At 47.3% G+C, this 25,734-nt stretch overlaps 1 protein-coding gene across 1 annotated transcript in view; it reads right to left on the minus strand.

The window, feature by feature from the left end:
• LOC147111560 (unconventional myosin-XVI-like) overlaps positions 1–25,734 on the minus strand; it is a 350,938-nt gene that overhangs the window by 197,220 nt on the left and 127,984 nt on the right. The window contains exon 4 of the mRNA XM_085999902.1: positions 14,805–14,915. Coding sequence (XP_085856028.1) covers positions 14,805–14,915 — 111 coding nt within the window. The remainder of the gene's footprint in view (positions 1–14,804; positions 14,916–25,734) is intronic.

The following is a 25,734-nucleotide window of genomic DNA, read 5'->3' on the forward strand; positions in this document are numbered from 1 at the left end:
GTCTCCTGCGTTCCGGCAGCTTCCATGCGGCCGGTGCCGTGCACGGACCACCACCTGGTGTGGGCGGAGCTCGCTCCGCTGCGCGCGCGGGGGGGGTCCGTGTACTGGCATTTTAACAACCTGCTGCTGGAGGATGCACGGTTCCGGGATTCGTTTCGTCGATTCTGGGCCGACTGAAGAAGGAAGAAGGGGGGCTTCCCCTCCTTGAGGCTATGGTGGGATGTGGGCAAGGCTCACATCCGTCTCTTCTGTCAGGAGTACGCGAAGGGGTCGACCAAGAGGCGGGAGGCCCGGGTCGGGCGGTTGGAGAAGGAGGTGCTCGACCTGGAGTCCCGTCTCGATCAGGTCGTCGAGGACCCGGCCCTGCGGAAGGTGTACGAAGAGAAGAAGGGTGCGCTGAAGGACCTGCAGCTCGTCGGGTCCCGAGGCGCGTACGTGAGGTCGCGGATCCAGCTCCTGCGGGAACTGGACCGCGGCTCCCCCTTCTTCTACTCGCTGGAAAAAAGATGGGGGGTCCGTAAGCAGCTCTTGGGGCTGCTGGCCGACGACGGATCTCTGGTCTCGGATCCGGAGGGAATCCGCGCGGAGACCCGCGCCTATTACGGGGCTCTGTTCTCTCCGGATCCGTCCAGCGAGGATGCGCGCAGAGTTTTGTGGGAGGACCTGACGAAGGTTGGCCCGGAGGGCGCCGAAAAATTGGACGCTCCGCTAAGTCTGGCGGAGCTGACCGGCGCCCTCCGCCAGCTCTCTAGGGGAAAGTCCCCGGGGCTGGACGGGCTGACCGTGGAGTTCCACAGGGCGTTCTGGGACGTCTTGGGGGGCGACTACGCGCGGGTCCTGGGGGAAAGTTTGGCGACCGGGGAGATGCCCCTCTCTTGGCGCAGGGCGGTCATTGTCCTGCTGCCTAAGAAGGGCGATCTCCGCCTCCTTAAGAACTGGCGCCCGGTCTCCCTCCTCAGCACGGACTATAAAATCTTTGCCAGGGCCATGTCTGCTCGCCTTGGCACCGTGCTGGCCCACATGATCCACCCCGACCAGTCCTACACGGTCCCGGGCCGGACCATCCACGATAACATCCATCTGGTCCGGGACCTGGTCCACCACTCCCAGAGGGCTGGTCTGTCGGTCGCCTTCCTTTCCCTGGATCAGGAGAAGGCGTTCGACAGGGTGGATCACGAGTATCTCTTCGGGACTCTGCGCGCATTCGGGTTCGGGACGCATTTCGTCGCCCGGATCCGACTTCTGTACGCCGCCGCGGAGTGTCTGATTAAAGTTAACGGGTCCTTGACGGCGCCCCTTCGCTTCGGGAGGGGGGTGCGTCAGGGATGCCCCATGTCCGGTCAGTTATATGCCATTTGCGTGGAGCCTTTCCTGCGCCTCTTGTGGAAGAGGTTGACGGGACTGGCTCTGCAAGGGCCGGGCGTGGAGGTGGTCCTCTCGGCTTACGCCGATGACGTGCTCCTCATGGTCACGGATCCCGCTGACTTGCGGAGGATGCGGGAATGCCAGCAGATTTACTCGGACGCATCCTCCGCCAAGATCAACTGGGAGAAATGTTCCGGACTCCTGGTGGGTCAGTGGCGGGTGGACTCCCTGCCGGAGGAGTTCAGGCCTTTCGCCTGGAGCACCACGCACCTCCTCTATTTGGGAGTCTACCTTAGCCCTGCCGAGGACGCTTGGCCGGCGAACTGGCAAGAGCTGGAGGCCAAAGTCACCGCTCGCCTAGGACGCTGGACAGGACTGCTCCGAGTGTTGTCCTACAGGGGTCGAGCGCTGGTCATAAACCAGCTGGTGGCCGCCATGTTGTGGTACCGGTTGGTCACTTTGATGCCTCCCCCTGCGTTTGTCGCCAAGATTCAGAAGAAGCTCATCGACTTCTTCTGGGACAAAAGGAAGCACTGGGTCTCTGCCGCGGTTCTGTGTCTCCCGCTTAGGGAGGGCGGTCAGGCGCTGGTGTGCCTTCGCACCCAGGCTGCGACTTTCTGTCTTCAGACGCTGCAGAGATACCTGTACGTCGAGAATCCTCCGAGATGGTGTGCGCTGGCGACGTTTTTCTTCCGCCAGCTGCATGGCCTCAATTACGACACGCAGCTCCTGTTTGCGAAAGTGGGCAGCAGGCGTGCCGGCCTGCGGGAGCTGCCTGTCTTCTACCAGGAACTACTATGGGTTTGGAACTACGTCGCTTCCAGGCGGAGCTCTCCCCCGTCAGGAGCGGCGGCTCTCCTTCGGGAGCCGCTGCTCAGGAATCCGCACCTCCACGAACACGGGTTCGGGCGGCTGGCGGAGGGTAGGGCTGTGGCTGGCAAGGTGACCAGAGTCGGGGACCTGCTCGATGGTGGAGGAGCGGGCTGGAAGGCGCCGGAGGAGCTGGCGCGGCGCCTGTCCTGGGCCAACGTCCAGCTCGCGGTCGAAACCATCGAATCGGTAAAAGCGGCACTGGGCCCCGACTCCACTAGGTGTATCGAGGCGGCTCAAGCACGTGGGGCGATCCCGTCCGAGCTTACCCCCGTTCGGACGGAATTCCTCATCGGCGCCCGTCCCCGAAACTCCCCTCGGGAACCGGCGCCTCACAACTTGAGCCGTCTCGAGGAAATACCCTCCGTGCCTTTTCATTCCGCGCGGAGGGGTTTCCTGTACGGGCTGCTCCTGCACACTCTCCACTTTGCCATCTTCGTCTACCGTCCGGACACGCCTTGGCGTGGCGTTTTGCCGACCGGCGGTAGCGGAGGTCCCCAATGGAGGGCTCTCTATGCGGGAGTCCTCCCTTGTTCCATCGGGGACTTGGCCTGGAGGGTGTTGCACGGAGCGGTCCCGTGCAATTAGGTTTTAAGTAGGTTCACGGACTCCCAGGCCGCCTGCATTTTTTGCGGCCTGGAGGAGTCCGTGTTTCACGTTTATATGGATTGTGAGAGGTTGCAGCCCCTCTTTCACTACTTGAAGGGGCTGCTCCTCGATTTTTGGTTGCACTTCAGTCCCACGCTCTTGATCTACGGTCACCCGGTGCGGAGGGGAGCGGACAGGTTGGAGGACCTCCTTGTGGGCCTGCTCCTGGGCCTGGCTAAAAGAGCCATCAATTGGTCCAGGCAGCGGGCGGTCGAGGGGGTCGTCCAGCCGGATTGCCTGCATCTCTTCCGCGGCCATGTTCGCGCCCGGGTGGCCCTGGAGATGGAGCACGCGGTGTCCGCCGGTGCGCTTGAGTATTTCCGCGACCGGTGGGTGCCGCGGGGACTGGAGTGCATCATCAACACGGAAAACCAAATTTTAATTTGATTTGTTAAGCTTTAGTTGAACTTTTGTTTATTTACAGTCGAATTGGGTTTTTTTTGGGTCCAAATAAAAGAGTACCCTCTGTTCAAGTAAATACCTGTTTTATTGTTCTCCTGCAGTCCGTGTATTATTTATACTCGGACATTACACCATCCATTGAATAACAGGGCCGAAGAGCAGTATCACCTTGGAATAGTTCACTGCATATCAGATGGGGCAGATACTGACTGCCTATATCACATTATATGCTGCGGCCTCTTGCATTGTTCCACAGAAGCTCAGCGTAAACTCGAGGAACAGCACCTCATCTTCCGATTAGGCACTTTACAGCCTTCCGGGCTCAACATAAGAACATAAGAAATAGGAGCAGGAGTAGGCCAATCGGCCCCTCGAGCCTGCTCCGCCATTCAATAAGATCATGGCTGATCTGATCCTAACCGCCAATCCACTGTCACAGAACCATCTCCTGAATCTTACAGAATTAGACACACGACATAGGAGCAGGATCAGGCTACATGGCCCCTGGGCCCGCTCCGCTACCCACAGGGCCATGACCGATCCGAACCTAGACTCATGTCCAAATTCCTGCCCGCTCCCCGTAACCCTTAATTCCATTTACTTCTAGGAAACTGTCTATTTCTGTTTTAAACTTATGTAATGATGTAGCTTCTACAGCTTTTTGGGGCAGCATATTCCATGGACCTACCACCCTCTGAGTGAAGTAGTTCCTCCTCATCTCAGTTTTGAAAGAGCAGCCCCTTATTCTAAGACTATGTCCCCTAGTTCTAGTTTCACGCATCATCGGGAACATCCTCCCTGCATCCACCCGATCCAACCCCTTCACAATCTTATATGTTTCAATAAGATCGCCTCTCATTCTTCTGAACTCCAATGAGTAGAGTCCCAATCTACTCAACCTCTCCTCATATGTCCATCCCCTCATCCTCGGGATTAACCGAGTGAACCTTCTTTGTACTGACTCGAGAGCAAGTATGTCCTTTCTTAAGTATGGACACCAAAACTGTACGCAGTATTCCAGGTGCGGTCTCACCAATACCTTGTACAACTGAAGCAATACCTCCCTATTTTTATATTCTATCCCCCTAGCAATGAAAGCCAACATTCCATTGGCCTTCTTAATCACTTGCTGCACCTGCATACTAACCTTTTGAGTTTCGTGCACCAGGACCCCCAGATCCCTTTGTACTTCAGTACTTTCCAGTTTCTTGCCATTAAGATAATAACTTGCTCTACGATTTTTCCTGCCAAAGTGCATAACCTCACACTTTCCAGTATTGTATTCCATCTGCCAAATCTCTGCCCACTTACTTAGCCTGTCTATGTCCCCTTGAAGGATTTTTATGTCCTCCTCACTCACTACTTTCCCCCCCATCTTAGTATCATCTGCAAACTTTGATATGTTACACTCGGTCCCCTCCTCCAAATCATTAATATAGATTGTAAAGAGTTGGGGACCCAGCACTGACCCCTGCGGAACACCACTAGTTACTGATTGCCAGTCTGAGAATGAACCATTTATCCCAACTCTCTGCTTTCTGTTAGATAGCCAATCCTCTATCCATGCCAGAATATTACCCCCAATCCCGTGATTTTTTATCTTAAGTAATAATCTTTTGTGTGGCACCTTGTCAAATGCCTTTTGGAAGTCTAAATACACTACGTCCACTGGTTCCCCTTTATCCACCCTATACGTTACTTCCTCAAAGAACTCCAGCAAATTTGTCAAACATGACTTCCCCTTCATAAAACCATGCTGACTTTGTCTTATTAAATTATGATTATCCAAATGTCCTGTTACTGTCTCCTTAATAATGGACTCCAAACTTTTACCTACCACAGATGTTAGGCTAACCGATCTATATTTTCCAGTCTTCTGTCTACTGCCCTTTTTAAATAAGGGTGTTACATTAGCAGTTTTCCAGTCTGCCGGGACCATTGCCGAGTCCAGGGAGTTTTGGAAAATTATTACCAATGCATCCACAATCCCTACCGCCACTTCCCTCAAGACCCTAGGATGTAAGCCATCAGGTCCAGGTGATTTATCCGCCTTGAGTCCCATTATTTTACCGAGTACCACTTCCTTAGTGATTTTGATCGTGTTTAGCTCCTCCCCCCCTTTAGCCCCCTCTTTGTCCAGTGTTGGGATATTCTTAGTGTCTTCTACTGTAAAGACTGATGTAAAATATTCATTCAGTGTTTTTGCCATCTCCATATTTCCCACCACTAATTTCCCAGTCTCATCCTCTAAGGGACCAACATTTACTTTAGCCACCCTTTTTCTTTTTATATAACTATAAAAACTCTTACTATCTGTTTTTATATTTTTTGCTAATTTACTTTCATAATCTATCTTCCCTTTCTTAATCAATCTTTTTGTTATTTTTTGCTGTCTTTTAAAGTTTTCCCAATCCTCTATCCTCCCACTAGGTTTGGCGACCTTATATGCCCTTGTTTTTAGTCGAATACTATCCTTAATTTCTTTACTTAGCCACGGATGGCTGTCTTTTCTTTTACACCCCTTTCTTCTCAGTGGAATATATATTTTTTGGAAGTTGTAAAATAACTCCTTAAATGTACACCACTGATCATGTATCATCTTACCCTTTAATCTATTTTCCCAATCCACTCTACTCAATTCCGCTCTCATACCTTCATAGTCTCCTTTATACAAGCTTAGCACGCTTGTTTGAGATCCAACCTTCTCACCCTCTAATTCAATATGGAATTCAACCATGTTATGGTCACTCATTCCAAGGGGATCCTTTACTAGGACATTTTTAATTAATCCTGTCTCATTACACAGGACCAGATCTAAGGTTGCCTGCCCCCTGGTCGGTTCAGTTACATACTGCTCAAGAAACCCATCCCTAATACACTCAATGAACTCATCCTCAAGGCAGCCCTGCCCAATTTGATTTGTCCAATTAATATGATAGTTAAAATCCCCCATAATTATAGATGTTCCCTTATTACAAGCCTCAACTATTTCCTGATTGATACTCCGTCCAACAGAGTTGCCACTGTTCGGAGGCCTATAGACTGCGCCCACTAGTGTTTTTTTCCCCTTATTATTCCTTACCTCCGCCCAAACTGTTTCATTGTCCTGATCTTTTGACCCAATATCATTTCTCTGTATTACAGTGATTCCTTCCTTTATTAACATAGCCACCCCACCTCCCCTTCCTTCCTGCCTGTCCTTCCTGATCGTTAAATAACCTGGTATGTTTAATTCCCAGGCATTGTCACCCTGCAGCCATGTTTCTGTAATGGCCACAAGATCATACCCATATGTAGTTATTTGTGCCATTAACTCATCTATTTTGTTACGAATGCTACATGCATTCAGATAGAGAACTTTCAAAGGTGTTTTGTGACACTTAGTTCCTGCTTTTGCCCTTTTTATTACTTTACCTTTTACTCCATACCTTCTGCCCCTTCCTGACATGCTCTGGTTTTTAATTTCCCCACTGCTACCTAAGTCTATGACCTTCTCTGTTGTCATTTGTATTATTTGCTCTCTAGGAACCTCCCCCCCACTAGTTCGTTTAAAGCCCTCTCTACAGCCCTAGTTATATGATCCGCCAGGACTCTAGTCCCAGCACTGGCCAAGTGAAGCCCGTCCCAATGGAACAGCTCCCTCCTGCCCCAGTACTGGTGCCAGTGTCCCAGGAAGCAAAACCCATTTCTCCCACACCAGTCTTTGAGCCACGCATTTAACTCTCTAATTTTATTTGTCCTAGCCAAATTCGCTCGTGGCTCAGGTAATAATCCAGAGATTATTACCCTTGTGGTTCTGCTTTTTAATTTGGCCCCTAGCTGCTCAAACTCCCTCAGCAGAACCTCCTTCCTTGTCCTATCTATGTCGTTGGTACCAACATGGACCACGACAACTGGATCCTCCCCCTCCCACTCCAAGTTTCTCTCCAGTCCAGAGGAGATGTCCTTAACCCTGGCACCGGGCAGGCAACACAGCCTTCGGGACTCTCGCTCTCGGCTGCAGAGAACTCTATCTATCCCCCTAACGATACTATCCCCTACCACTACAACATTTCTTTGAACTCGAGTTCAACAATTTCAGATCATTACCTCGGCCACTATTATATTTTTATATTTTTTATCCACACTTTTGGTTTGTGCCTTTTCCTTTTTTTTCTCTCTCTCCCACATGACAGCTGTCTATCACTCTGTCAGCGCATTTCACATTTCATCTAGAGCCATTGTTTGTTTCTTTACCTGTCCTATTGCTCTCGTCTCACCTTGAATATCTCTTAATGTCTCTTCTTTCATCCCCTCCCCCATTTCCCAGCCCCCAAACAGCCTTTTAATCTGTTTCATTTCCTGCCTTTTGTTCTCAGTTCTGTAGAAGGGTTTCGACCCGAAACGTTGACTCTGTTTCTCTCTCCACGGATGTTGCATGGCCTGCTGAGTTTTCCAGTGTCTTCTGTTGTTATTTTGGATTTCCAGCATCTGCAGTATTTTGCTATCACATTATATTTACTGGCCGTGAAATTCGTCTCCTTTGCGCCTGCCGTTAACGCCTCTGGGGGACACTAACAGGGCGCAAAGGGCTTATCGCTCAGGTGGGTAGCGCCTCCCGAGAAAGTCGGCGGGGCTCGACTGAGACGCTAGCCGATAGTAGTGCGCCCCCGTCGGTAGCGCCCTGGGCCGCTGTGCTGCCGGAGATGATATCATCACTGTGCGCCACAACCCCTTAGCGCCCCACCGCAACCCCTTACCACCCTGCGGTAGAAATTCGGCTGCGCCCTGTGAGACTGCCACGGGCGCTGTCAGCTCCAACCTCGTGGGTCGCAAGCTGGGTCAACCTCCGCTCGTGTGGCGCTAATTATAGGGAGGTGCGGCCACGACCCGCACCGCCATTTTATTATGGTGACCATTGGCGTGGTCGGTGGCTGCTATCGCACAACCCAGCACCACATCTCGGTGCCGGGCTGCAGCCAAGGCACCAAGTTGCCCTGGTGGGCAAGTGTGGGCCATCGGAGGCCCTGCAGAACTTGCAGCGTCCCTCCCGTTTAACGGAAGGGGAGGTGCGCTGAAACGTGTCAGCGCTGCGTGGAGTGCCTGTGGAGTGTTCCGGTGCTACCGCGTTTTGCGCCCCCGAAACCACCCCAAGAGGAAGTGGAGCGCCCGAGATAGCGTTCCGCTTCCTCGCCGGGGCAGTAAGCCGAATTTAGCAGCCGGGGTGGTACTTCCACGCCGGGCACTAAATCTCCAGCGATAATTCGGTTACTGCCCCCAAATGGGATGTAACCGAATTTTGCCCCTACTGTGTTTAATCATTTGGTCTAGAATATATTGGCCTAGAAATTGAGTTGGGCCCGCGCCAGGGCTTTAGCGCCGGAAATTTTGCGCCGGCACTAAGTCCCGCTGTGCGCGCCAAAAATTCAGTAGCGCCGCGCCCAGACGGCTGCGGGCGCTACTGGAGGGTGTCAGCGCCTCCCAATGGGCGCTGACTGCAGGATTGCGGCGCTAATCCCCCGCTGCGGCACCCGATGCGGTGCGGCAGGCTGGGGTACTGCAGGCCTCCTCCTTCTGTTAAGGAGGAGCTGCCTGCAGCCGCCCGCTGGCCGTTGGATTCGGGGAAAAAATGAGCCCGGCACCTCGGAGAAGTGCCGGGCTCTCGGCCCACACACATCTGTGCCGCGGGGGGGTGGTGGAGGAGTCCGGGGAGGGAGGTGTGGGCAGGCGGCCGCTGGGAAAGCGGCCGGCCGCCGCGCCACCTTAATGCGCCGGCGCTAGGACCATGAAGGCACTTCTGAAAAATCGTTGGTTGCGGCTGCCACAGGCGAGGCGGCCGCAACTGAATTTCGGCGTTCGGGCGCGTTACCATGGCAACCGGGACGCTGCACACACCGATGACGTCATCGGTGCCGGCGCAGCGCAACCGGTGTAACGCCGATGGTAGGGCCCTAGTCAATTTCAGAAGCGGCTATAATTGCGGCGCTAGGCCCTCTAGCGCCTCTAAATGGGCGCTGACCCCACTCAATTTCTAGGCCATTATTTTTCAAATCCAAAGTTAGTTGATGTTTTAATGGAAACCCAAGGCTTTAAAAATTAAAATGTGATTGCAATCATTTATTATGCTGCATATCACCCGTGACATTTTATTTTCATAAAATTGTAATTATATTGTATAACATAATAATATTCTAAACAAATAAAAGCATGTAAATAAACCTGAAAGAGGAAAATGTTCTTGATTCATTAAGCTACAATATCAGTTTCTTCAAATCAGTTGCGCTTCTGAAATCTAATGTCAGTTGGAAAGAATTTAAACCATCTCAACATTAGCATTTTATGGATTTAAATTACTTTTTCAGTATGTAGTGAGATGTTATAACCCTCTTATTCCTAAAATGTGCATCGTTAATCGTACCAATTTATTTGTAATGGGAAAAGTGAATTTATGCATGAAATTTAAATCCAAATTGCTAATCGATTGTTTAATGTACTGTCACGAAAACAGATGATCACAAAATTGCAGCTTGTGCAAATGAATGTGATACTGTAGGAAGATGTAGGTGAACAGAACTTTGTGTCCTGAATGTGTGATACATTACACCACTGGACTCGATGGATCTAGTTCCAGATAATGGTCACAGTGATGGCCAGGCTGGGTACTGTAGACAACAAAATATTGCTGCCTCCCTTCAAGGAGCAATTTAGATAGGAACTGATATTGGGCCTAAACTGAATCAACAACTGGAGAAGTGTATAACTTCCATCTTTCTAAATTCTGCTTTAATAAGTTAATATGGAATAGGGGCAAGGGTGTCCAAGTATCTCTTGTGTTTGTGGGTTGCAGAGGTGGATACCAAGGAGCACCTATAAAGTTTAAATCCTTATTCTCATTAATTTGCATCTATCTCAAGATACAGATATTAACAGGTCTTGGAGTTCCGATGTAGAATTTGCAATGTGGTAAAAGTGTCAACCAGACCCACAAAATTCAAAACAAACAAACCAGCAAGTATGAAATACTAGGGAGGCGATGAATTCATTCAGAGGCAAAGTAGATAGATTTCTTTCAGAAAATAATACTTTGGGATACAGTATATGGGTCATTTGAGACACAACGTGGTAAGTATAGCATGCTTGAGATGAACAGGTGACTTAAAACATCTGGTTACCAAAGCTCTGCACCGCAGGATGTCTCCTCACCTCGTGTTGTGGAGTAATTGATAGAGATTAATCACTATGATTAATTAACAGCTCCACTATCGTGTATCATGCGACTGCCAGGATAGTAGAAGGCGAACTAGATGGACCTTGTTTTTTTATCATCTAACAGTTTCTATGAAGGGAATTTTGTCGGGGGGAGGGAGACGGGGGCAGCGGGCGCAATCGGTGGTGAGCTGGGTGGATTTATTTTGACAGCGGGTCGGGACCCCACTGTCAACCCGCCAGCACATGCCTTTTCCAAATGTCGGGTCTGTTGGCGCTGAGCAGACCTGACACGCAGCGGCGAGGGAGGCAATTAAGATCATTATGACCTTGTTAACAGAGCATTAAGAACTATATTCAGTTCAACTTTAGAGTTTACCAGGTCACCCACGGGGTCCACTCTGCTCGGGGCAGGAGTTGAATGGCCATGATCTCATCTCATTACTTGACAGCTGCAAATGTGCTATAAAAGCTCCCATCTCACAGCTGTTAACTTTCCAAACTCAGAAGCTGTTGCTTACTGTATTTGGAAGAAAGATTAAGCTTTATCCAGGTTGCGAGTGTCTGCAGCAAACTCTCTATCTAGTGTCACCTCATTGGAACAACCTCTCTCACCATTGACAGATCGCTTCTGTCATCTCTACATCACCTGCCATCTATTCCATCAGCATTGGTGCCCTTGAAACTATTTCATCTTGGGCCTCAGAATCCCACCAAGATCAGCCCCAACACCAGCATCACCAGGCACACCAGGAGAACCAACAATACCAGCCTGCTCCACAATGAACTGATGCTGCACAGGACACAGGGCATCAGCACCTGACCACGTTGCTGCCCAGGAGGCCAGGGATGGCCTCACCATGGCCAGATTTACTTCACTTGACGCTGTACACCCTGGCAGCCACATGATGCGCCAGGTTGGCACCACCTCACACCAACACCATAAAGCATCCCTACAATGCCCAAGCCATTCCTTACACACTCATCAGCATTGCGGGGGTACTGTTATGTCTCACCATTCACTGCAACTCACTAAGCCACATCCAAAGGTGCACAAAAATATGTCCAAGAACGCAAAGTGTTGAAAAGAAAGGTTTCAATGTTTGACAGCACATTAACAGAAACGTCACATGAACATTGGCGAAAACACTCAAATGTCTACCCTTGTGTGTTGTTAGTTGTTATGATTGGACTAGGATGAGGGTGAGTGTGAGGGGTGGCTAGTGAGATGGGGATGTGATAATGTAGATAGCGAGGGATGGGTGGAGGTGCAAGGTAAATGAATAAGGATGTGCAGGAGTAGGGTAGGGAAGGCAAAGTGATGGGGATATGATGAGAGGCACAGCAGGATGAGGTTGAGTGTGGCTTTGTACTAACGTTTTGTGATCTACTGAGATAATTGAAAGGTTTGCACCACTGCAGCCTGGTCCTCCTGATGACATCTCTGCTTGTGTCCTCCTGTGCAATGTGCAACCAGGCTGCGTTGGTGTCCTGGGAGGTCTCTTTCTCCCATGGGAAGGGAAGAGAACCTCTCTACGTGCTGTGACTCCCTCCATAGGCATATGGAGGGAGTCATGGGAGAACCTGGGTGCACCTCTGTGCAATGATTGTCAATGTTTGCAGCGCCTCAATGCTGTAGAACACTGACAGCACAAATGTCAAAATCAATTTGTGCGTGGTCCCTTTAAGGAAACTGGCTGAGGATGCGTCAGACGTCATCAGACCCGCTTCCTTTAATTGGCCAGGAAACAAAGGATGTCATCAGACCCACTTCCTTCAATTAGCCAGGAAACTCGCTGGGCGGGCTTAACAAGCCCAATCAGGGGAGAGTCATGTCGGAGGCCAGGATGGAGACAGGAGCAGGGCCGGTCGCGCCACCGACATCACCCGTCATGGACCCGCCGAGGTAGGGAAGATTGCGGCCAGAGAGTAGAGATAATGGGCAGGTACTCTAATTGGCAGGAATTGAATAGTAGTGTCCTGCAAGGATCTGTGCTGGGGCCTCAATTAGTTACCGTATTTATTAACGACTTAGGTGATGGGCTAGAAAGCCACATATCCAAATTTGCTGATGACACAAAGATAGGCAGCACTATAAGCAGTGTAGATGGGAGCATAAAATTACAGAGATATTCATAGATTAAGCGAATGGGCAAAACTGTGGCAAATGGATTTCAATGTAGGCAAATAACTTTGAACCTATAAAGGATAGAACAGGGTATTTTCTAAATAGTGAAAAGCTAAAAACAGTGCAGGTCCAAAGAGACTTGGGGGTCCATATACATAGATCATTAAAATTTCATGAACAGGCACAGAAAATAATCAAAAAGGCTAATGGAATGCTGGCCTTTATATCTAGAGGTCTAGAATACAAGGGGTAGAAGTCATGCTACAGATCTAAAAAGCCCTGGTTAGACCATACCTGGAGTACTATGAGTGGTTCTGGGTACCACACAATAGGAAGGATATACTGACCTTGGAGGGAGTGCAGTGTAGCTTTACCAGAATGATACCTGGACTCCAAGGGTTAAATTACGAGGCGAGATTACACAAACTAGGGTTGTATTCTCTGGAATTTAGAAGGTTAAGGGGTGATTTGAACAATATTTTCAAAATATTAAGGGGAACAGATACGGTAGATAGAGAGAAACTATTTCCTCTAGTTGGAGAGTCCAGATCGAGGGGGCATAGCCTAAAAATTAGAGCCAGACCATTCAGGAATGAAATTAGAAAACACGTCTACACACAAAAGGTGGTAGTAGTTTGGAACTCTCTTCCGCATATGCCAATTGAGGCTAGATCAATTGTTAATTTAAAATCTGAGATTGATAGCTTTCTGTTAAGCAAAGGTATTAGCCCAGAAATTCGGGTCTCCACGGGTGAGTACGCACTGGGTACTTATGCGTAGGCCCAACAAAAGTGCCGGTTTCGTGCATGCACTGCGCATGCGCGGGAAACCGGAACTTCCGTTCCCTTGAAAGAAGGGGTTGACAGGTGGAACGCGTGCGCATCGAACTTACGTTTTTTTTGCAGGTTTCTCCGGGAGGTTAAGTCTCCAGTAGTTACACTTTTAAAAAGCAGGCGCAAGGCCTGCTTTTAACATGGTAAGTGGTGAATTAATTAAAATTAAAACATTTTTTCCACAGCTTTATTATTTTTAAATACTTTAAAGAAAGGTAAGTTTATTTTTAGCCCCGTTAGAAATTGAAATTAATTTTTTCAAAAATTTTAATTATTGTTTAAAATAGTTATTTCATGTAATTTATAGTTATTTTAAAAATGTGATTTTTTAAAAATTTATTTGAAGTTTTAGTTATGTTTTGGGGCTTATAGTATTTATAGGTTTGACAGCTCTTCCTGTCAAATTTATGAATAAAGCATTCCCTGCTACCATTGGCTCTCCATGGCCCACGTGATCCCAGGGGACGCATCGAACTAACTGCACCCCTGGGATACGCAAGCATTGCGCGCAGGCAGTTGGAGGAGGCCCAGGATCAGAATACCACGCGGGCCCACAGCTCAACGGCCGGCGCGTAAGGTAAGTGCAGGTCGGAGGCTTGCACCCACAGGAAGCCTCCGACCCGAATTTCTGGGCCATTAAGGGATATGGGGCAATGGCGGGTATATGGAGTTAGGTCACAGATCAGCCATGATCTCACTGAATGGGCTCGAGGGACTAAATGGCCTACTCCTGTTCCTATGTTTCAATCCTATGAATGTTCGGGGAAATAAGTGCATGAACTGACTGCTGCCTGCTTTTCCAAAGTATCTTAATTCCCAACAGTTTGAAAATAGCTTTCAAAATGTTTTGCTTTATTTTACTTTATTTTATTGTATGTCAGTTGTGTCCCAGTGGGTAGCACTCTTGCCTCTGAGTCAGAAGGTTGTGATTTCAAGTTGCACTCCAGAGACTTGAGCACAAAAATCTAGTCTGACACTCCAGTGCAGAGCTGAGGGAGTGCTGCACTGTAGGAGGTGCCGTCTTTCAGATGAGATATTAAACCGAGTCCCCATCTGCTCTCTCAGGTTGATGTAAAAGATCCCATAGCACTACTTTGAAGAAGAGCACGGGAGTTATCCCTGGTGTCCTGACCAATATTTATTCCTTATTCAAGATCACTAAAAAACAGATTATCTGGTTGTTATGTGATTACTGTTTGTGGGAGTTTGCTGCCGCATTTCCTACAACAGTGATTACATTTCAAAAGTACTTCGTTGGCTGTAAAGTGCTTTGGGATGTCCTGAGATTGTGAAAGCCACTCTATAAATGTTTTTTTCTTTACCAACTGTAAATTCCACTTAGCAAAAATACATGTTTATATGTATGTACTTACATATATCTGATTATTGCTGAACCGCTTCTGAATTTCATAGAGAAGACTTCTACCTGTCAGTTCACTCAAGGTCGACAGGTCATCATTCGGAGCAGAAGGAATCAGCTTCACCTGGATTTTGTAACAAAATGTCAGGGTGAATAAAACATAATCAATATCAATCAATCAATAATCAACTTTATTGTCATTGTTAGTGCACAAGTGCAGTACAACGAAATGTAGGCTTGCGGCTCCCGAGAGTGTACATTTAGATTAAGACATTTAAACATTCAACATTCATTTGGCTTGTAATACATTAACATAAACATAACCATAATAAAGTGCATTGGCAGATGAGTAGGCTTTAGAGTCTATTTGTGGAGTTCAGTAGGATGACAGCCCTGGGAAAGAAGCCGTTCCTAAATCTGGTCGTTCGGGTGCGAATGCATCTGTAGCGTCTCCCAGATGGCAGGAGGGCGAACAGACTGTGGCTGGGGTGGGTAGGGTCTTTGATGATGGTCCGTGACCTCCGTAAACAGCGTTTCTGGTATATGTGCTCTATGGTAACATCATAACTTAACCAGAGTAAGTTCTTGTAACGGAACTGATTCCTCAATCAGGCACTTCTGGCACAGAAAGCTTTCACAGGTTGAGCTCTTCAGGGAATCACAGACCCGTAACCCCTGGTTTTCCATCCATTACTTTAAATTAAGGCAGTGGGTAAACAATTTCATGACCAGTGCTCCCTTGAGAGCGCTACTTTTCATGAAGAGCACCCAGACGGGGAAGCAGTCCTAATTTCTTTTAGCTGAAATAAATCTGTTCACCATTAATTCTATGAACCATTAAATCTGTGCACTATTAAAACCATAATACACATCCTTATTGTAAAGTCCCTATTAAACAATTGGTTTTCACTGGAATGGTTGAATAGTACTCTTCTCAAATGGGGAAACAGCAAATGTAAACTTTACAAAAGGATCTTATCACTTAAATGTTCCAAACAAGCACCAGTAGTGAGGAACCTTGCCTGTCACCAGTACTGATTGGGAAATTGCGGGTACATTACTCATGACGGGCAAAGTTTTGTGCTGTACTCACAAAATTTGGTCGTTTTCACAGCCTTCGTTCTTGGCTGTTTCAAGTACTTAGTCAAACCAAAGCTGTTCTGTATGATGACAATAACCTTGTGCCACAACAGACTACAAGTTACTGTACATTTTGCACGTTGTTTATTGAAAAAGAAATTGCTCATCTTTAGGTTACATTTCTCTCTTCTCTTTTTGAGTCAATGCAACACACGCTTGCAGGGTTAGAGAGTGCAGACCATGGTAATCTGCTCTCAGGCCTAACCAAATGTTACACTGTAACCCAGGGAAGGGGACCATCTGGCTTTTGGTCTGTGCCACTTCTTGTTGCTGGGAATTCAGAGTAATTAATCTTTTAGGTACATTATATTGCAAATCCAAAAATGTTCTCATCATTCTTGGATCACATACCAAAGTTTGCACCATGTACATTGAGTTACAAGTATCTTTGGTCCTGAGGTTGAACCATTTGTGTACATTTGATTTATAATCATGCTGTTTATTGTTCATTTGAAAATTTTATTTGCAAATTATTTGCTATTAATTAAAATATTGGCTGATCAGGCATATTGGACTGGAATTTCCTGAATCCGACTTACGCCAAAATTACATCAAAATATACGCCTGTTTCTATGCCAATCCAGCCAAAGGCAATTTATGCCAATGTTACCTGAGAACCTCATCAGCATGCGCCAAATGTAAAAACTGGCATAATACAAATGGAAATTAGCGTAAACATTTGGGGCCAAAGAGAAGCAGGGAACAGATGCCATCGTCCTTCTTTACGTCCCTCGTTATTTTCTTGATATTATGAAAATTATAGTTTAAAGTAATCAAGCCATCATTTTATGGACAGTTAACACCCAAAGATATAGAAAATACCATGCAGGTCTCAGTAAGGAGGAATAAACAAAAAATACATAGCTGAAAAGAAATCGCTGTAACACACCAGAAATAGAAATACGGCCCCTGCTGCGCCTAAACGTTTGGGCGTAAATTTACACATGTTCAGAACTAGCATAAAAGCAGGAGACTCCTGTTCTCTTGTCATTTACATGGGTACGGAGCTCTGTTAATGTACCAAATGCAGTTTCAGCTGATATAACTTAGGTGCAACGCAAATGATCAAGGAAATTTGCATGTAGCGATGCTTCAGCGTAAATCAATGACACAAAAATTTCCTCAGAAAAAATGCCGTAACTCCACTCTTATGCTGTAGTTACATCAAAACTTTCTGTAAATTATAGACCATTTATTAAATCGCTTCTAGCAAATGGATGTGATTCTTGTTAGATGTTCCTAGCTTCCTTACAGTATTTTTATTACAAAGAAGCTGTACCTAATTTGAACAAATGGCATATTAAGAGTTAATCAAATCAACTTATATTCAATCTTCATGCAAACAAAAATCCATGTCCTATAAGTACTTCAAGTTTTATGTCTAGATATCGTCCTATCAGTCAATGGCACTTTGATTCATTCATGCAAATTTCTAAATTCTGGATTAACCAAGGTTAAAAATCAGACTAGTGGGTACCTGATGTCCCTTTCTATGCATATCAATAACTTTTAAAAGTCATGATGTGGAGATGCCGGTGTTGGACTGGGGTGGACAAATGTAAGAAGTCACACAACATCAGGTTATAGTCCAACAGCTTTATTTGAAATCACAAGCTTTCGGAGCGCTGCTCCTTCGTCAGGTGAAGTCAGGTTGTGAAAACAGCTTTAAATAACAATTGTTAAATATTCTAATCTGAAAGCAATCCAGATAATGATTTAATAGTCTTAGGGCTAGAAATTCATTGCAGCCAAGGTTATAGTTAAAGGCAGTGTTTAAGACTAAAAATGGTTAAGTAGTGCCAGTTGAAAAATCATCTAGGCTGCACGCAAAATTCATCCTCCTCATAGAAATGATTGCAGTCATGATTCTCGTCTAAAAACCCAAGCTCATTGGTGATACACTGAAAAGATGGACCTATATCAGGGGCAGTCTAAACGCAAGTAATGATTGCCACAGGCTTTTTTCACTACTTAAAGGGGTGATTCATTGATGCTGCAGCACCTCATTCTCAGCATTGTTGGGTGTGCAGATGCCTCAACAACCATAAGGAGAAGGACAAGGAGAAGGAGCACTTATTAACAAATCCTGATGCAGCTGGCCGCCCCAGGGACAGAGCCCGGAGGTTTTCCGATGAAGCTTTGGAGGCATTGGTTTTAGCGGTGGAGAGAAGACGGGCGGTCATGTACCCGCCAACTGGCAGGAGGCCCTTGCCAGAAGTCTGCCGGACTATGTGGAGGAAGGTAGCACACGTCACAGGAGGCACTGCGGTCCCCAGGACCCACACCCAGTGCACGAAGAAGTGTAACGACCTCGCACAGGTGGTCAGGGTGAGTGAAGGCTTCAACAAATGCTACATACCACCATCTGTACCACATGCTTCACCCACAGCTCAATGCACCACACCCCCAGCACTCACCCACCAACAATCTCTACCTACCAACACTCACACCCACATCTCACACCTTGCACACAATGACAGATATTCAACTATGGCAGGCACAAGGGTCATTACTTATAAGAATTCATGTGATATGTGTGATATGTTTATAGATAAATTTATTAAGTGTGTTTGGACTATTTTGTGGTCTCTCTTATTTCAGCCTTGTGCCCAGGAGGATGCTGTGATACACCATGAGACAGGGATTGTATGGTGGAGATGTGGTGAGCTATGGAGATCTGGGGTTTCATTCATGCGAATCGGAGTCTGATGAGCCTATCATGGACCGCGCGTCCGGAAGTCCGATTGTCTCGCTGCCTCCGTCTTCCCTCCTGACTCTCCTCTTCCTCGTCCTCCTTCTCCTTCTCGTCCTCCTCTGCCTCGTCATCCTCCTCCTCATCCTCCTCTGCCTCGTCGTCCTCCTCCTCCTCTGCCTCATCATCCTCCTTCTCCTCCTCCTCTGCCTCGTCGTCCTCCTCCTCCTCCTCTGCCTTGTCGTCCTCCTGAGGTAATCCCGCAACCCCCATGAGTGTGAGGAAGTGTTGTGAGCAGAAGCCTTTAACAAATAATGAGTGACTTTTGCACTTGAATCAACAATCCCTGTCACCAAAAGAACTTGAAATAACTAAACAAAGCTGTTTCAGTTGCAGGAAGTAGCAACCAGGCACTGAAACTGCAGAACCCTGTTAGGTACAGCTGATTGGGGATGGTGCCTTTAAATAATGCTGCTGCAGCCTGCTTCCTGCTTGTAGACACCAGCTCTCCCTGTTGTTGTTCTGCGCTGCCATTAAGATAAGTGGGCATTGCACAATTACTGACGTCATGATCTCTGTGATGGCGAGGTCCCCGGCGGTACCACTTCAGCGGCAGCGCTAACGGCAACACCAATATGGCATGCGCGCTGGGACCGGCATCAGCTGTCGTTAGAGCTGTCAACACACAAATTTCTCCCCCATAGTTTTTCTAATCTGTTTACGTACAAATTCAAATATGTGCAAGCACTTTTCAGGTGTAAGCATTTGCATTTAAGCCAATTTCCCTGTATATGGAATTCAAATATCTGGTTATTTGAAGTAATTAGGAACTTTAAAGATGTCTCCAAGTGAATTGTTTTTTTCTTACAAATGCAGTTGCAATTTTTGTACTTAATGTCTTTCATCTGCAATCAACAGCATTGACTATCTTACAATCAGATCACATTAATTTACTATTTCACATTTCATTAGACTTCTTCCGCCATCCTGACCGACTTGATTCATGCCACAGCTAACAGTAGTCCAACAGATCTCTGTTACTGGGGCATTAGGGGGCAGATTCCCCACATTGGTTATTTGGGCCTTTGACGGAGGAATTACTTGTGCTGGACAAACCATTTAATGAACACACGGGACCATTATAGTTTCCTCATAGTAACTCAGTGAAAATGATGCAATCAGTCTATGCAAAGTGACAATAATCATAGTTTAGCACCATAGGTCTCCTGAATGTAACCACAGATCATTGAGTGGATCGTGAACAGAGTGGGAAGTTTAGAATTTGGTGAGAGTTGGAATTCGGTGCAGAGGGGAAGGAGGTACTCTTTTTTGCCTTCAACACTTGTAGTGGTTCCTGTAAGCTTGAGGCAGTAAGTATTTAAAATTTAGTTAGGTGTTTTAGTGCTTAGTGCAAGTTCATTTTTTTTTAAAGCATGCAAAAAAAACCTTAAAACAGACCTATGAATAAATATATAAAAAGATATGGTCAGGATCAAAGATGATAAAGAGCTAAGTTAACTAATCCAAGTTTCAAAAAGCATGAGATTTTCCAGTAACATCCATTCAGCTCCCGGACCCGGAGACTTCACAAGACAGCAGCTCAGTGATTGGTTGGTGAGTAATACATTTTTATTTTGCTCTCAGGTGAATAAACAGTAAGTAATTCGTTTTTTTTTAAAAGCAGTCTAATTGTAATTCAGGCTATCAATAAACAAATAAATAAAAAAAGACTAGAGATGGCAGGGCAAACTATGGGCTCGATTTTGTCAGGCCCGACGAGGCGGGATCAGAGACATGTGAGCTGTTAAAATCGCAAAAACTGGCGGGCGGGCCTGATCCCGCCTCCATCCCGTCTCCGAGCAATTTTCTCACATGCGAGTTTTCTGACCCGGTCTCCATCCTGCCTCCAAGAGGCGGGATAGGCCCTTAACAACCAGTTAACTGCCTCTATAATCCCATTTTGCGAGGCCTTTCTGATTTTAACAGTTTTCCCATGTGCTGCACGTCTCCTCTGGAACACACCAGTTAATCCTGGCGGCAGCACAAGTAGATTGCTTACTAACAGCTGCAGCTCCACCATTAAAAAGGAGTTTTCAGCAATCTTCATTTGCAGGTGGCAGAACTTTGTTGTCTCAGGTCTGGGGGAACTTTTAGCAGGCTTACCCATTGTTATGGAAGTTTGGAGCCTGACACCCATCTCCAGTGTGACCTCCTGGAAAACCCCTCTCCCCACCTTGACTGAGCGCTTCCTCAACTGAGGCATATACCAGAAGAATGGGAACTATTTATTTCCTTTCCTCCTGGACATCAGATTCGGACAAAGACCAGCCGCGGCAGCAGCAGAACCCTGAACAACAGCTGCACCAACTGCAAGAGCAACAGCAGGAGCTCCAAGCTGTTGCTCACCCACCTGAAGCTGCACAGGCCAGAAGGCGCCAGCGCACGACCACATTGCTGCCCGGGATGCAAGGGACGCACTCATCTTGGCCAGATTTGCTTAGGCTGCACAATCAAACACTTTTGCCTCGCACATTCTTATCAGACCATCGACAATGGCCAAGAACCTGCGGATTCCTATCACTTTGACCACCATACTGACAATTGCAAGTTGCCCTAAGCCCTCAAGGTGGAAGTCCCATTTGCGAAATGACACAGGCCACAACTGCAACAGTTTGCCATCAGAATTTTTAATGGCAATAACCAACTGATGGCATTTCAAAATTAAACATAACATTACGCCCAAGTGACTACCCCTGTGACTATTTGTGCATTATCTTCCCCTTACGTGAGCTCCTACGTGGTGCTTTCCCTGTGGCTTCAGCAGATGTGGAGGCCCCATGCTCACTGTCCTGCTGCTCCTGTCTCGACACCTTTGGCAGGTGTCCTCTGGGGTTGCGAACCTGTGAGGACTTGGCAACAGTCTGCTGCTCCTGCGGCTGTGCAGGGGTTGAGACGCCGATCTCAGTTGGGCGGGGACTCTGGTGGGGCTCTGACCGAGGGCTTTGCAGTGGCATGGTCGTGTGAGCGCTTGGAGAGGAGCCCCCATTTCCTTGCTGTCTGCCACTAACATCCCTCTCATGGGTCAGCCCCACTTCAGAGCTAGCAAGTGGCTTGACAGCACCTTGCTGCACTTCAGGGGGGCCATGAGGCCCCATTTCTGCACTGGAAGTCCTACTCCCGAGGACTTGCATGAATGTCTGGTTTGTATGCTCAATAGCTGACCATCGCTCCTCAAGAGATGTCAGTCTATTGTGATCAATGACCATGTTTTCACAACCCTGGCGACTAAGCTCCTCCATGGCCGTAGCCATCTTCTCCTCTACGTTAGCCATCCTTTCCACGGAGGTTGCCTTTCTTTCCGCGGTGATGTGTTCATGCGCCAACGCCTCCACAAAGGCTCTGCTCATGTTAGCGATGGACTCCTCCATTCGCTCCACACTCGCAACGACCCTGGAGACAAAACCTGCCAGAGACTCCTGCACCTGTTCTTGGAGTTCCAGCACTGCTGTCCTTCTGGATGAACCCGGAGGCACAGGGTCGACATGCAGCGGAGCCGAGCTGGGAGGGTCCTGCGCCCTCCGACGAGGACTCTCCACTGCTGTCCCTGTCTCCACCATCTGCTGATGCTCACTTGTGAGCTGTGATACACCAGGTGACAACTCTACTCTATGTCCCAAAGGTCCCACCGAGGTGTGAGTTTCTGCGCTGGTGCAGGGTGCGCTTAATTCTGGTGACGCAGCGCCCTCAGTGGTTGCAGCTTCCTCTGAGGAGTCTGGAAGCTCAGGCTCTTCTTCCTGAACAGTGGGGACGGGGGCTCTCGATGGTCCTGTGGGGGAGTAAAGGAAAGAGTCAGAGATGTGAGGCCAAGGTTACATGCACATTGAATATTGCAGATGATCAAAAGTCAATCAGTTGGAGAATCAGATTCATTATCAGTGACTCATGCAATGTCAATGAGAGAGATGATAAACTATTCTGTCACCAGCTTGCTCTGATGCACCTATCTGTCCGTCTTCCACTTGCACATCCTCCTCCACTCCCACGATCTCCAGGGCTGCCTCCTCCCAGGGGGTGAGCTGAGCTACTGAGAGTGGCCCTCCTCCTGTCCTCGCTCTTTCCCTCTTATTGTGAGCTCTCTTTTCCTGCAATGAGGGAGACAAGTGGAGTTTGAGTGAGAATGAAGGAGTGAGTGTAGAGAATCCATATCATTGATGGTTAGAAGGAGACAAAGATGGAGTGAGGTGGCAAGACCAAGGGCACTCCCTGTGTGTTGAAAGTTGTTTTCATAGCATCACAGCGATAGGGAGTGTGAGGGCTGCATAGTCGAATAGTTAGGTGAATGTGACCATAGAGAGAGAGGGAGTGGGTAAGGGTGCAGTGATGTCAGTGTCAAGTAGGAGGTGGAGGAAGAGGTTGTCAAAGCTGAGTGCTGGTGAGGAGAGGCAATGGGGATCAGATTGAGGGTGATGGCAAAGTGTACTCACTTTTCCAGTGCGCAGAAGGTCATGAAACCTCTTCCTGCACTGCAGCCAGGTTCTGCGGCACATAGACAAAGAGTTAACCTCCTGGGCCACTTGCATCCACACAGCTTTCGTCTGCTGGGGAGGCTTCTTCCTCCCTGAGGAAGGGAAGAGCACCTCTTTATTTCCTCTTGCTCCCTCCACCAGAGCTTGCAGGGCAGCGTCATCAAACCTTGGTGCAGACTTTGACCTACTGCTGGACATATTGGCTGGAGGAATCTATCACAGCAAAGGGCATAAGGTTTGCAGTCTGCAGAGTAAGCAAGGCTGCTTGCAGGCCTTAAATCCACCAGCACTAATGATGTCATCGGAGGACTTTCAGGATGGAAAGACTAAGTGGGCCAGGGGTTCCCACACACTGGAAATCAATTGCCCAATTAGGTGAAAGTCGCATATTTTTCCCACATCAAATTGGAGTCGGGTGGCTGACACGCCCCCAGCCCGCCCCAATGGCAAAATTGAGCCCTATGTGTCGGGACTAAAAACAGAAAATGCTGGAGATATTCAGCAGGTCAGGCAGCATCTGTGAAGAGAGAAACAGAGTTAACGTTTCAGGTCGATGACCTTTCGTCAGAACTGGAAAAAAGCAGGACATGGAACAGATTTTTAAGCAAGTGTAGGGGCTGGGAAATGGGGAAGGGGATGAAAGGACAAAAGGGAAGGCCTGTAATAGGACAGAAGGCAGGAGAGATTAAGAGACATTGAGAGACATTAAGAGATATTCCAGGCAAAAGGAGATGGTAATGGGATTGGGTGACCGCTTTGCGGAACACCTCTGTTCAGTCCGTAAGGAGGACCCCGAGCTTCCGGTCACCCGTCACTTTAATTCACCGCTCCACTCCCACTCAGACCTCACCGTCCTTGGCCTCTTACATTGTTCCACGGAAGCTCAGTGTAAGCTCGAGAAACAGCACCTCATCTTTCGATTAGGCACTTTACAGCCTTCTGGACTCAACATAGAGTTCAACAATTTCAGATCATAACCCCGGCCCCTACCATATATATATTTTTTATCCACAGTTTTGTTCTGTTCTTCTCTCCCACATGGCAGCTGTCTTTCATTCTGCCAGTGCAAGTTACACTTCATCTAGAGCCATCCTTTGTTTCTTAACCTGTCCCATTACCATCTCCTCTTGCCTTGAATATCTCTTAATGTCTCTCAATGTCTCTTATCTCTCCTGCCTTCTATCCTATCACAGGCCTTCCCTTTTGTTCTTTCATCCCCTCCCCCATTTCCCAGTCCCTACCCTTGCTTAAAAATCTGTCCCATTTCCTGCTTTTTTCCAGTTCTGATGAAAGGTCATCGATCTGAAACGTTAACTCTGTTTCACTCTTCACAGATGCTGCCTGACCTGCTGAGTATCTCCAGCATTTTCTGTTTTTATTTCAGATTTCCAGCATCTGTAGTATTTTCTTTTTGTATATGTGTCGGGACTGTAGTGTGGGAGTTTGTGGACAGCGACGCTGTCCCAGTTTCCCACATCTGCAGGAAATGTCTTTGCCTTCAGCCACTCTGGCTCAGAGTCATTGAGCTGGAGTGCGAGTTAGACACACTCTGAAACTTAGGGGAGGGGGAGGTATTTCTGGATAGTTTTATCCAGAGGGATATGGGTCAAAGGCGGGTGTATGGAGTTAGGTCGCAGATCAGCCATGATCTCATTGAATGGCGGAACAGGCTCGAGGGCCTATTAAATAATTACTTAGCTTCAGTATTTACGAGGGAGATGGATCAGGTGGACATGATATTGGGAGATGAAATTAGAAATGATATAACCACAGTTAAAACAAAAAGAGGAGAAATATTAAATAAACTAGTCAAACTCAAAGAGGATAAACCCCTGTTCTGGACGGATTACATCCTTGCATTTTAAAAGAATCTAGGGGAAAAGCTAGCAGAGGCACTATTACACAAGTTTAATAATTTGTTAGAAAAAGATGTAATGCCAGAGGACTAGTGGATAGGTAGTATTTTACCTCTATTTAAGAAGGGAGATAGCACATGTCCAGGGAACTATAGACCAGTCAGCTTAACATCGGTGGTAGGAAAATAAATGGCATGCCTACTAAAGGAGAAAATAGAAAAACATCTAGAAACCAAAAATATAATAAAGAAAAGGGTAATGAGTAGGTACAATTCATCTAGATTTCCAATAAGCCTTGAATAAGGTGCCATAAAATAGATTAATGAATAAGGTCAGAGCATGCAGAGTCAGGGGACAAGTAGCAGAATGAATAGCGAACTGGCTGCCAGACAGAAATCAGAGAATGGGGTAGAAGGTTTTTTAAAAATTCGTTCAGGGGATGTGGGCGTCGCTGGCAAAGCCAGCATTTATTGCCCAGCCCTTGTGAGGGAATACGCCATATTTCAGAAAGATACACCATCATATGAACTGTATTCTGATATTATTAAATGATATACTGGGTTTAAAAATCCAAAGCCTCGGAGACATAGGCTGTAAACAGAGAACAGGCTTCTGAGATAAAAATCAGTTGATAACAAAGTTGTAAACAAGCTTTGAAATGGGAATTAGTTAAAAATACTAAAACAATGAAAGATTGAAGCAAATCATTGGTGCTTCCGAAAGGGCTAC

The sequence above is a fragment of the Somniosus microcephalus genome, chromosome 10 (genome assembly GCF_052327205.1).
Source record: "Somniosus microcephalus isolate GS21.2 chromosome 10, FLI_Smic_1.0, whole genome shotgun sequence".
Taxonomy (NCBI): Eukaryota; Metazoa; Chordata; class Chondrichthyes; order Squaliformes; family Somniosidae; genus Somniosus; species Somniosus microcephalus.